The sequence below is a fragment of the Lycium barbarum genome, chromosome 3 (assembly GCF_019175385.1).
Source record: "Lycium barbarum isolate Lr01 chromosome 3, ASM1917538v2, whole genome shotgun sequence".
Taxonomy (NCBI): domain Eukaryota; kingdom Viridiplantae; phylum Streptophyta; class Magnoliopsida; order Solanales; family Solanaceae; genus Lycium; species Lycium barbarum.
Window position 1 is genome coordinate 93,674,758 of NC_083339.1, and position 12,144 is coordinate 93,686,901.

General features: G+C 39.0%; 1 protein-coding gene across 1 annotated transcript; it reads right to left on the reverse strand.

Annotated features, from left to right (window-relative positions):
* Nucleotides 1-10,541: 10,541 nt before the first annotated feature.
* LOC132631021 (uncharacterized) lies at nucleotides 10,542-11,634 on the reverse strand. Its single transcript, XM_060346621.1, has 3 exons — nucleotides 11,251-11,634; nucleotides 11,060-11,164; nucleotides 10,542-10,910 (listed from the first exon to the last, which is right to left on the reverse strand). The coding sequence occupies exons 1-3, from the start codon at nucleotides 11,632-11,634 to the stop codon at nucleotides 10,542-10,544; spliced, it is 858 nt and encodes a 285-aa protein (XP_060202604.1).
* Nucleotides 11,635-12,144: the final 510 nt, after the last annotated feature.

Genomic DNA, 12,144 nt, shown 5'->3' on the forward strand with positions numbered 1-12,144 from the left:
AGAAGATTGAAGTTGTAAAGACTTTGTCGACACCTACCACACCTACGGAGGTTCATAGTTTTCTGGGCTTGGCCGGTTATTATCGAAGATTTGTAAAAGGCTTTTCTTCCATCTCCACACCACCAATAAAGCTGATTCAGAAAGCAGCTAAAATTCAATGGTGGATGCTTGTGAACGCAGTTTTCAAGAGTTGAAGGATAGATTGACTTCGGCTCCGGTTCTGACACTTCCAGAAAGATCGGAAGGCTATGATGTCCATTGTGATGCTTTAAGCGTTGGGTTAGGTTCTGTGTTGATGTAGCATGGTAAAGTGATTGCTTATGCTTTAAGGCAGTTGCGAAAACATGCGAAAAACTACTCGACCCATGATCCAGAGTTGGCTGCGGTGATTCATGCATTGAAGATGTGAAGGCATTATTTGTATAGTGTTCTTATTGACATTTATACATATCACAAGAGTCTTCAGTATATTTTTAAGCCGAAAGAGTTGAATTTACGGCAAAGGAGATGGTTGGAGTTGTTGAAAGATTATGATGTTAGCATTCTATATCATCCCGAGAAGGCGAATGTCATAGCTGATGCCCTTAGCCATAGATCTATGGGAAGCTTATGTGATGTTCAGCCAGAGAAAAGGAAGTTAACTTGTGAACTTCAACAGTTAGCTAACATAGCAGTTCGATTAATGGACTCGGGCAATATGGGTGTTACCATTCAGAATTTAGCTGTTTCGTTATTGGTGGTTGAGGTGAAAGAACGGCAGTATGAGAATCCCATATTAGTTCATTATAGAAATACACTCCCTCAAAATAAAAATTCATCCTTTGAGATTTCTACAGATGGAGTTCTCCGATGTTGGGGTAGATTGTGTGTTCCTGATGTAGCAGGATTACGCCACCAGATTTTGGAAGAATCCCATTGTTCCCATTTTTCCGTTCATTTGGGAGCGACGAAAATGTATCATGATCTTAAATCCATATATTGGTGGGACGGAATGAAGAAAGACATAGCAGAATTCGTAGCTCAATGTCCAAACTGTCAGCAAGTAAAGATTGAACATCAGAAGCCCGGTGGAGTTTTGCAAGATATGGAAATTCTGAATTAGAAATGGGAAGTGATTAATTTGGATTTTACCGCGGGCTTGCCTCGTTCTCAGTGAAAGTATGATTCTATATGGGTAATTTTGGATAGATGTAACAAGTCAGCTCATTTTCTGCCTGTTAAAACTACATATGCGACTAAGGGTTATGCAAAGCTTTATATCAAAGAGGTAGTACGATTCCATGGTGTTTCAGTATCTATTATTTCTGATAGAGGAACCCAGTTTACAGCTAATTTTTTGAAGTCCTTCTAAGAAGGTTTGGGGACTCAATTGAGCCTTAGCAGTGCATTTCATCCACAGACTGATGGACAACCGGAGCGCACCATTCAGACTCTCTAGGATATGCTACGGGCATGCGTGCTAGACTTTGGAGGTAGTTGGAGTGATCACATACCGCTTATTGAATTCGCTTATACCAATAGTTATCATTCCAGCATTCAAATGGCCCCGTTTGAAGCTTTATATGGGTGCAAGTGTAGATCACCAGTTGGGTGGTCCGAAGTGGGAGAAACCAAGTTAATAGGGCCAGACTTGATCTAGCAAGCCATGGAAAATATCAAGCTTATTCAGGATCGATTTTTGGCAGCTCAGAATCATCAGAAATCTTATACAGATAATCACCGACGAGATATAAAATTCCAAGTTAATGATTGGGTATTCTTGAAGGTGTCACCTATGAAAGGTGTGATGATATTTGGTAGGAAGGGCAAGCTTAGTCCTCGGTATATTGGGCCTTACAAGATTTTACGCAAGGTGGGCCAGGTGACTTATGAGTTAGATCTACCTGCGGACTTAGAATCAGTCCACCCAGTTTTTCATGTGTCGATGCTTCGTAGGTGCATTGGACACCCTTCTAGAATCGTACCTGTGAACGATGTCCAGGTCACCGAGTAATTGTCCTACGAAGAAGTTCCCATTACTATTCTAGATAGACCAGTTCGAAGACTCAGAACCAAAGATGTAGCCTCAGTTAAAGTTCTATGGAGAAACAATAATAGAGAGGAAATGACTTAGGAAGCTGAGAAAGATATGAAGTTCAGGTATCCACATTTGTTTCCACTCCCAGAGGAGGTTCAGACAGAGCCATCATTATCTTCAGATACGTAATGCTTCCTTTTTATGATATCTCGGTCGTGTGTGGCCATTATTGTTGCTGTTGTTATACCCTTGTAAGGCATTGTATATTTTGGGTTGTTGTGACAGGATGACAGTGGTATAGTTATAGGGAAAACTCTGGCGAAATTTTTATAGAATTCCTATGAGTGTAAGATTCGAGGATGAATATTTCTAAGGGGGAAGGATGTTACACCTGGTAAGTTTTGTATGTTAAGATTTGTCATATATTAGTCATTCTAGTCTTGGACTGGGATTACCTTTGAGGTTACATGACAATAAGCATGTTCATGTTATTCACGTGAAGGATATTTTGAGCTATAAATTAACTTGTGTTATAATTTTTGGCATGCTATGAGTATAATCTTTTTATGAGTGGTAATAATGATGATGAGGAAGCGTTGTATACAAGTGTATATGGAGTTGTGTTGAAATTAATGTTATGGGTTGATTATGAAAAGGAGTTTTGGGTATTGAATTGAGCATAACTTGAATGAAGTCTCTTAATTATGGTATTGTTGACAATGTTATTGCTGATTAGGAGTTGTTTTGGAATTTGGTAGGCGTAGATGGTCTAAGGGAAATGCTGCCCAATTTTCGCTTGCTCAAAAATTATATTAGTTTGAATTTAAGAGTGTCTTCGAGACCTAACCTTAGTATGAATCCTCTTGAATGTAGATTTTTCGGACTTTGGAGGAGAACGTTAAGTAGTTAAGAAGACGTAAAGGCATGTAAGGCTAACCCTTTCTTTCTTAAGGCATGATTCCTTTGTTGTTTAACCTACACATGATATCCATAAAGTCCCTATTCCTAAAAAATGCTAGAAGCTCATGATTCTCAAGGTTCTCATGATTTTGTTGATGTTATTTATCATCATTGATCTCGTCTTATGACAGTTGACCCTCTAAGGAAAGATATAGCGATGATGAAGATGATGTTGCTTTTACTTGTGTATTCATATATGTATATATATATAGCTATTTTTGTGACACCGAGCTTGTATGGTCGGGTATGATATTTACTGCACGCACACCACAACAATTGGGTACGGACAACACCGAGCCTTGTTATAGCCGGGTATGGATGACACCGAACCTATATGGTCGGGTATGGTATCATTATATGTATATGTGTATGTATGGAATATTTTCTTTGGAGAAAGGTTAAGTAAACATGGTGAACATCTCAAGAGGTATAAATGGTCCTTCTATCTTATGTTATCTTTCATGCTCTTATTATGTTACTACTCATGCCTTACATAATCAGTACATTATCCGTACTGACGTCCTTTTGTTGGGGATGCTGCGTTCATGCCCGCAGGTAGATAGAGAGACAGACTCGACCTTTAGGCTGCTTCATCAGAGATTGCATAGCAGTGCTCCATTTGATCTGGAGCTGCAGTAGTTGGTATTATTCTTTTGTGTATATACATGGGCATGGCGGGGTCCTGTCCCATCTTTATGATATTACATGCTCTTCGTAGAGGCTCGTAGACAGATATGTATAGCTAGATATCCCTCGGCTTTGTCGGCTCATATTTTGTATATCATTTTGATAGCCTTATCGGCTTGTGTATATATGGGCATAGTTAATGATTTTTATATAAAGGGCTCTACATCCGATGAAATTCGTGTTATTTGGTGCATGGTAATTATGCGTTAGCTATGTGGCTCACCTAGATGTGATTATGAGTATATGTTTAGTGGTGCTCGGTAGGTTAGCTTGGGGTGCCCGTCATGGCCCTCTGGTTGGGTCGTGACAACAGAGTAGGCAAAAGGAGTATGCAGACCTAAAGTCCAAGATTTTGAGTTTGGAGAGGGAGAGCAAGTATTGTTGAAGGTCTCACCCATGAAGGGTGTAATGAGGTTTGGGAAGAAAGGCAAGCTTTGCCCGAGGTACATTAGGCCATTTTGGATTCTCAAGCATTTGGGGGAGGTAGCTTATGAGTTGGTATACCTTCGAGTCTATCAGGCGTTCATCTGGTATTTCACTTTTCGATGCTGAAGGGGTACCACGGCGATGGTTCGTACATAATCCGTTGGGATTCGGTTTGCTAGATGAGAACTTAACATATGAAGAAAAGCCTGTTACTATCTTCGATAGGGATGTTCATAAGTTAAGATCCAAGGAAATAGCCTCCGTGAAAGTTCAGTGGAAGAATCGCCTGGTGGAGAAAGCTACTTGGGAAACAAAATTAGATATGCGTAGAAGGTATCCTCAGCTTTCGCCGAGTCAGGTAAATTTTCCTAGATCCCTCATCCTTGTCCGTTCGGGGACGAACGGTGTTTTAATTGGTATCTGGTGTAACGACCCTCCCGATTGTTATGGAAAATTTAGGATCGCCCCACCAAATAGAACCTTCCCAAGGGTAGATCGGACTAATAGAAACTCTATTGTATAAGTCTAATAACTGAAAACTTGACTTGTTTGTGATTATTGTTTGATTGTGTTGAGTCCATCGGGGGGTGACGTAGGCAATTACAAATCCGTTGGAAATTCCGAGACCACGGGTGAGTTCGTATGGTATTTTTATGTCTATGTGCATGTTTTGTTTGTGTTTCTGGGGCCTCGGATGAAATGTTGAGCGGTAGAGTTGAAAAACTGGAAAATTGCGAGCTTATTGCCTCAGTAGTACCGCTGTGGCGGGGGTTGTACTGCTGCGGCGGGACCGCTGTAGCGGCCGGCCTTTCGCCGCCGCAGTCATTTGGGAATCGGGGTATCCGCTATGGTGGGCACTGGACTGCTGTAGCGGAACCGCTGCAGCGGGTCCAGGCTCGCCACAGTGGAGGGATATGTGGGAATACTAGGAGAGATAGGATTAGAAATAAAGACATTTGGGATAAGGTGAGAGTGACCTCTATGGAGGATAAATGCGGGAAGCGAGGTTGAGATGGTTCGGCATGTCCAGAGGAGATGCACGGATGCGCTGTGCGGAGGTGTGAGAGGTTGGCTATGGATGTTTAGGGAGAGATAGAGGTAGGCCGAAGAAATGTTGGAGAGAGGTGATTAGATAAGACATGGTGCAGGTCCAGCTTAATGAGGACATGACCTTAGAGGTTATGAAGGACACGAATTAGGGTAAAAAATTAGTACCAAGTTGTGTGTTGTCCTACTTATCCTTTCATACTAGTAGTCGTAGTATTATTCTTGTAATTTTCTGTCATTTGAGTTTAGTTGTTTCTTGTATACGGTAAAATTCACATGAAGTATGGAGTGAAATCATCTTTCATTAACCAATTTTTGACATATTAACAACAGAAATCAAATGACAGAAGACAGAAATCATACAAGAAACAATAGAAATCAAATGACAGAAAATTACAAAAATAATACTACGACTACTGTTATGAAAGGATAAGTAGGAAAACACACAACTTGGTACTAACTTTTTACCCTAATTTGTGTCCTCCATAACCTCTAAGGTCATGTCTTCATTAAACTGGACCTGCACCATGTCTTATCTAATCACCTCTCCCCTACACTTCTTCGGCCTATCTCTATCTCTCCCTAAACATCCATAGCCAATCTCTCACACCTCCGCACTGGGCATCCGTGCATGTCCTCTGGACATGCCGAGCCATCTCAACCTCGCTTCCCGCATTTATCCTCCACAGAGGTCACTCTCACCTTATCCCAAATGTCTTTATTTCTAATCCTATCTCTCCTGGTATGCCTACATATCCATCGTTGTGGCGAGCCTGGTCCCGCTGCAGCGGTCCAGTGCCAGCCATAGCAGACACCCCGATTCCCAAATGACCGCGACGATGAAAGGCGGTCGCTACAACAGTCCCGCCCCAACTGTACAACCCCCACCACAGCGGTACTACTGAGGCAGTAAGCTCATAATTTGGCCCATCAAGATCACCGTAAAGCGGTCGGAACGGACATCACGTCTGCAATGACGAGAAAAAAATATCAAACAAAAACCCATTTCGATGGCACAAGCCGAACGGCGGCATTTCTAACTTTACTCTCAATTCTAATGACTACTTTGTCATTACCTTTGACGGCTTTAACGGTTTTAATCTGAATTTTGCATAAATCAACGTCAAGTCTTCAATGACTTTTCTTTGCTGAAAACTGAGGCGGTATACTAAGGAGGAATACCAAACCCCCAACAAAAGTTGAAACCTGGGTCAACCATATATCCATGCCAGAAGGCGTATAGGATGCTCAATAAAAAAAATAAAAAAAATACCATCCTTTTACCAACCACTTCCTAAAAATACAAATGGTTAGTGCAAACATAACTCAGCACTATGACTATTTCAGTCCCTTTTTTTAGAGATCAAAATGACAACTTTCTCAAAGCAATGAGGAAACTATGTCCATGTAAAGTCTTACTTATGGATATGTCGCCGGCCACATTTATAATTAAGAGGTTGCAAGCCTCTTTTCCCTACGCTCGAAGGACGAACATCACTTATCTCTAATACACCATTACCCCATATTCCAAACTACGTTCGACTTAATTCCTGCTATGACAAGATACGTAGGCGCTCTTTGAGCTCGATCGTACCCAATGAAAAATCCAAAGACCCTCAGGAAGCCTCAGAGATAGGACTTCAAGGGGAATTTAGAATATGCACGAAGCGATTGCCACATATGCCCAACTAGGGCAAAATTTTGAGAGCTCAAAAATTCTATCAACAAAGTCAGGCCTAAGAGTTAGCCGGTTTAAGACCCTAAACTGGGGCAAAAAAATTTGAGAGGGTCTCAAAATTTCTTACAGATCAAGATTCAGCACAAGAGTCAGCCGATCCAAAACCCTCAATTGGGGCAGAACTTTTGAGAAGGATCTCAAAAATTCCTTCATAAGACTCGGCACAAGAGGATGAGAGGATGCCTACTTTTTTTTTTAAAATTAAAGCCACCATAAAAGGTGATAATTTATTAATAAAATCAAATTGTACAAACAAAGAAAAGGAAAAAAAATGAAGAAAATGCTACGTGTAAAGAGATGCTATAACTATTCTAATCTTAATAACACCACAAGAAGAAACTAACTAGTTCTAAGGCCTTGTTTTGCATCCATTTTTCACATCTACTAGTCTCACAAATGGAATGAATCAAGAACTCATGAAGTAGAACTTCAGGATTTTGGTCATGATAAGCCTCTTCCAGTAGTGTTTTTATAAGACTTGCACAGCTTCACCATATAAATCCAAGCTCTCAGATCAGCACAGGTCTGCATATACTGCTGAAAATTCTTCCTGCATACTTGATCCTTCAAATTGATTTCAAGTTGTCCAGTTTCCATGCACATTCTGTATTGCACTTGTTGTAACCATTGTAGTAGTACTGATCCAGCCATCCAAATCCATATCAGACCAATATCAATCCAATATAAACTAGATATAGTACATCCTTCATTAGATTGATCATAACATTAATACCACACACTGAAGAATGCACTATATTCAGTTTATCCCCTCCCTATGTTGTCTTCTTTCAAAACTGATCCTTTGTTCTTATTCTAATGTTTGTAATTTGTGCTTTTTCCATATTGATTAGCCTTCTACCTTTTGATGGAAATTCCTGACAATTATGAAACTGCATGGTACCTGCAAAATAAAAAACAAGGTTAGTGAAAAAATCTGCCAAGCTGTTTCCTTCTCTCAGCACATAAGTCACACCAATCTACTTTCCTTCTCTCAGCCTTTGTATTCTTTTAACTACCAAAGATATACTCCATGGCACCTCCCACATTCTATCTACTGCATAGTTAAAGAATCAGTTTCTACTATCAAAGGTAGTAGCTGATGATCTACACAATATTGTATTCCATTTTCAATTGCAACTGCTTCAGCTATTACATTTGTAGTATCCTCCGATATTTTCCCTGCTGCATACAGTAGATCTCCATTATGATCTCTAATATAGAAAGCTACTGAACTTGGGCCTGGATTACCCCTTGAAGCACCATCAGTGTTGCACTTGTATCTCCCCCTCTCTGGTGGTAATCAAGTTACTTTCTTATGAGTAAGTGTCATTCTCAAGTTCTCTAAATGTTGCACAATGAAAGGCCATCTTTTTGGTAACTGCTTCATGCCAGGAAATAGACTTTGTGCCAATAACAGTATACCTCTGTTGATCTCATAGATAACCTTGTTCACAATGATAGTACCTGCATGTCTCCTTGTATTTCTACCCTTCCAAAGTTGCCACAAAATGAAAGTTAGAACTGCTTGATATAGGGTCTTCCACTTAGCTTTAACAGGAGTATTCCACCATTTCAGGATTGCATGCTTTACCTGAATTAGAGGTCCTGAAATTCCAGTTGCATCACAATAATATTTCCAAACTTTCATTGCAAATGGACCAGTTAAGAATAAATGATCCATTGTTTCTTGATGACTGTGACAACAACTACCTCTTGAAGCTACTGAAATATGCATCCTTTGTAATACCTCATCAACAGGTAACTTATAAATCCAAACTCTCCAAATGAGAAGAGATATTTTAAAGGGCATAGCTTTGATCCAAAACCTTGAACAATAAGAGGAAACCTGCCTTCTTTGCCTTATGTACTCTCATGCACTACTTATTGAGAACTTATCAGAACTAGTAAGTATCCAATGAGGTTTGTCAATTTCTTGAGGTTCAACCAGATTTCCAAGCTTATTACTGATAAGATGCACCATTTCAACACAAAACAAATGTTGTACTTTTGTCGTATCCCACTGATCACCTTATATTATCTCTGCTAGATCTTCTACACTGTCATCCTTGTAAGCCTGAAACTAAGCTTGTTCATTCAAAACACCTATCTTAAACCAGTTGTCATACCATATTGATGTAGAACCCTGATGAGGCTCCCACTAGATATGATGCTCCATATCATTCCAAGCTTCTAACATGTACTTCCATGTCTGAGTTCCACCCTTCCACTGAACAAGAGTTGATCTAACCTTCTTATAGTATTTATTCCACATAAAGTTTGACCATAAAGAATTACTTGTTCTGAACCTCCACTAAAGCTTTGAGAAAAGAGCTCTTGAAATATCACTCAATGATCTGAATCCTAAACCACCTTCCACTTTAGGATAACACAATTTGTTCCATTCAGACCAATGTTTACATTTACCAGCCAGAAAAATCTATTAAACAGTTTATGTAACTCTTTGATGACATATTTTGGAGGAACCATTGTTGATAACAGATATAAAAGAATGCTTTGCAACACACTGTTAATCAGTATAGCTTTTCCACCAAATGACAGTAACTTTCCTTTCCATGCTTGAAATTTATCTCTAACTTTTTTCATCACATCTTTATAGAATATCTTCTGTTTTCTTGCATGAAACACTGGACATCCAAGGTAAATAAAACGAAAATTCACCTCTTGAGAATTCTGTAATCTGCTGGACTTTATGCACCATTTCACTAGATACTTTCTTATGCATGTAAAAAAGCACTCTCATGAACATTAATCTTCTGACCAGAAACAACTTCATAATCATGCAGAATCTTCATAATCCTTTGTAATGACCATTTATCAGCAGAAGCAAAAACTATTGTGTCGTCAGCATATGACAAATGATTCAGATTAGAGCTCCAATTAGGCAATCCATATCCCCTGAACATCCCTTCATCAAACAAGCTATTTAAAGCTTTTGATAATACTTTAGCAACCAAGATGAATAAAGCAGGTGATAGTAGATCACCTTGCTTTACTCCCCATGCAGAATGAAAGAAACCAGTAGCCTAACCATTAATGAGGATTGAATACCAGTTGTTAGCTAGGATTCTCCAAATCATATCCACAAACATATCTGAAAAATTCCATCCTCTTCATCACCTAAATCAAATAATTCCAAGAGACCTTATCATATGCTTTTACCATGTCTAGTTTGAGAATCACATTTGATGTCTTCCCCCTCTTTCTAATATCTGCAACAACCTCTTGAGTAAGTAACACATTCTCTATAATATTCCTTCCTTTTACAAAACCAGATTGGTTCTAAGAGATTAAGCAAGGCAGAATGGATTCCAATTTGTCATGAATAATTCTAGTAATGATCTTGTTGATGAAGTTACTTAAACTGATAGGCCTGAGATCAGAAAAGTTGTTAATAGTCTCCTTCTTTGGCAGTAACACCAAGTTAGTGTGAGTGAAAGATTTTTGAAGAGTTTGACCATCAAAGAAATCCTTAACTACATTGTATACATCTACACCAACAATGTCCCAACATTTCTGATAGAAGATTCCTGATAAACCATCAGGACCATATGCACTATCACCTGCTAACTCAAACACAGCTTTATGCACTTCCACCAAGGATGGCATAGAACATAGTAACTCATTTTGTTCCTGAGAAACAGCTTCCTACACATGCTCTAAAATGCTATAATCTGATGATGTTGGCTCAGAAGAGAATTGTTGCTGATAGATATCTATAGCTGCTGTTGCAATCTGATCCCTATCTTCCAACCAAGCACCATCATCATTCTGTATTCTATTAAGTTGCATTCTCTTCCTTCTTCCATTCACCAAGCTATGAAAAAACCTTGTATTTCTATCTCCTTCTGATTGCCATTTTACACCAGCTTTTTGTTTCCAAAACTCTTCTTCAAAATGCAGATGTCTTTTGAATTCAGCTTGAGCCTGTTGCAACACCATTCTATTGACTTCAGAAGGATCCTCTTCAAATAACCGCTCTTTGATCTTAACAATATCCTCCCTGATGGTTAATTGCTTAAAGATATCACCAAAGTCTCTTTACTCCATACTGATAAAGCAGCTTTCAACTTATTCATTTTCAACTTAAAAGTAACAAAACCATCTCCAACAAACTCAGTACTCTAATGTTGCTCCACTGTATGCAAGAAAGACTCATGATCTACCCAAAATTTCAGGAATATAAAAGGCTTACAGAATTGCTGAGCTTGTTCTCCTGCTGTAAGCACAAGAGATGCATGATCTGATCCAGTTCTGGACAGATGCTCCATCTGTAAATTACCAAACCATTCTTGCAACTAGTTATTGACTAAGATCCTGTCCAATCTTTTGAATATGCAATCTTCCCTAGCTCTACCATTCCACCAAGTAAATATACTGCCCTAAAGTCAATATCCTGAAGGTCACAAGAATATTTACAAAAAGCAAAATCCTCAATCTCTGTCTGATGAACTGGCAATCCACCTATCTTTTCTTTTTCATTTAAAATGACATTGAAATCTCCACCTACCAACCATGGAGAATTCATGCTGCTTGATAAAGAATAGATATCATCCCACAGTTCCAATCTGTCGATAGCATCACACTTTGCATAAACTAAAGTAGTGATTAATATTTTGCCACAGTCTAGCAAAGAAAGTTTGAGAGTAACTTGTTGATCAGTATTCATCAATACTTCCACATCAATTCCACCATTAAAAAAATAGATTTTACCATTACAGTTAAAGCCAGCAATCTGCATACCCAATCACCTTTTATATTTGTCAATGTGTCTAGAGTCTTGAAAAGGCTCCATGAATGCTATCAAGAAGAATTTATGATGTCTATGCAACATCTGAACTCTATGAAAAGCCTTATGAGCATTCACATATCTTATGTTCCAACTAAATTCCTTCGTCATTAAGAACTTAATTTAGAACTTGCACCCCTCTTTGGCAGAGTCCTGAATGGTTGCTCTCCAGTTTTCTTACTTGCACCTGTGTTTCTTTTTGGAGTTGATCTAGTAACTAACAATTCAGCATCAGGCTTGCCCTTCTTCCTTTTCTTATTACCTTTAGAATTATCATGTGAAGATATTTCTACACACTCCTCCAATACTAGATTACTCTCAGCTTGCTTCACATCTGAACTGACTGCTCCTTTCAATTCAGCAAAGAAATTTTTATTCTCCAAATCCTGCAGATTATGTGACACCAGATCATGTATTTCTTTGTTAGGGGAATATTTCCTCTGTGTATATACAACATTAGAG

What these genes read in the sequence shown, in the direction of transcription:
- LOC132631021 (XM_060346621.1), bottom strand. Translation starts at nt 11,634, where the DNA reads ATGCAGATTGCTGGCTTTAACTGTAATGGTAAAATCTATTTTTTTAAT. An exon ending in TATATTTACTTGGTGGAATG is followed by an intron (nt 11,165 to 11,250) that starts GTAGAGCTAGGG and finishes GGTAATTTACAG; the next exon opens with ATGGAGCATCTGTCCAGAAC. An exon ending in TTATATTCCTGAAATTTTGG is followed by an intron (nt 10,911 to 11,059) that starts GTAGATCATGAG and finishes GATATCTTTAAG; the next exon opens with CAATTAACCATCAGGGAGGA.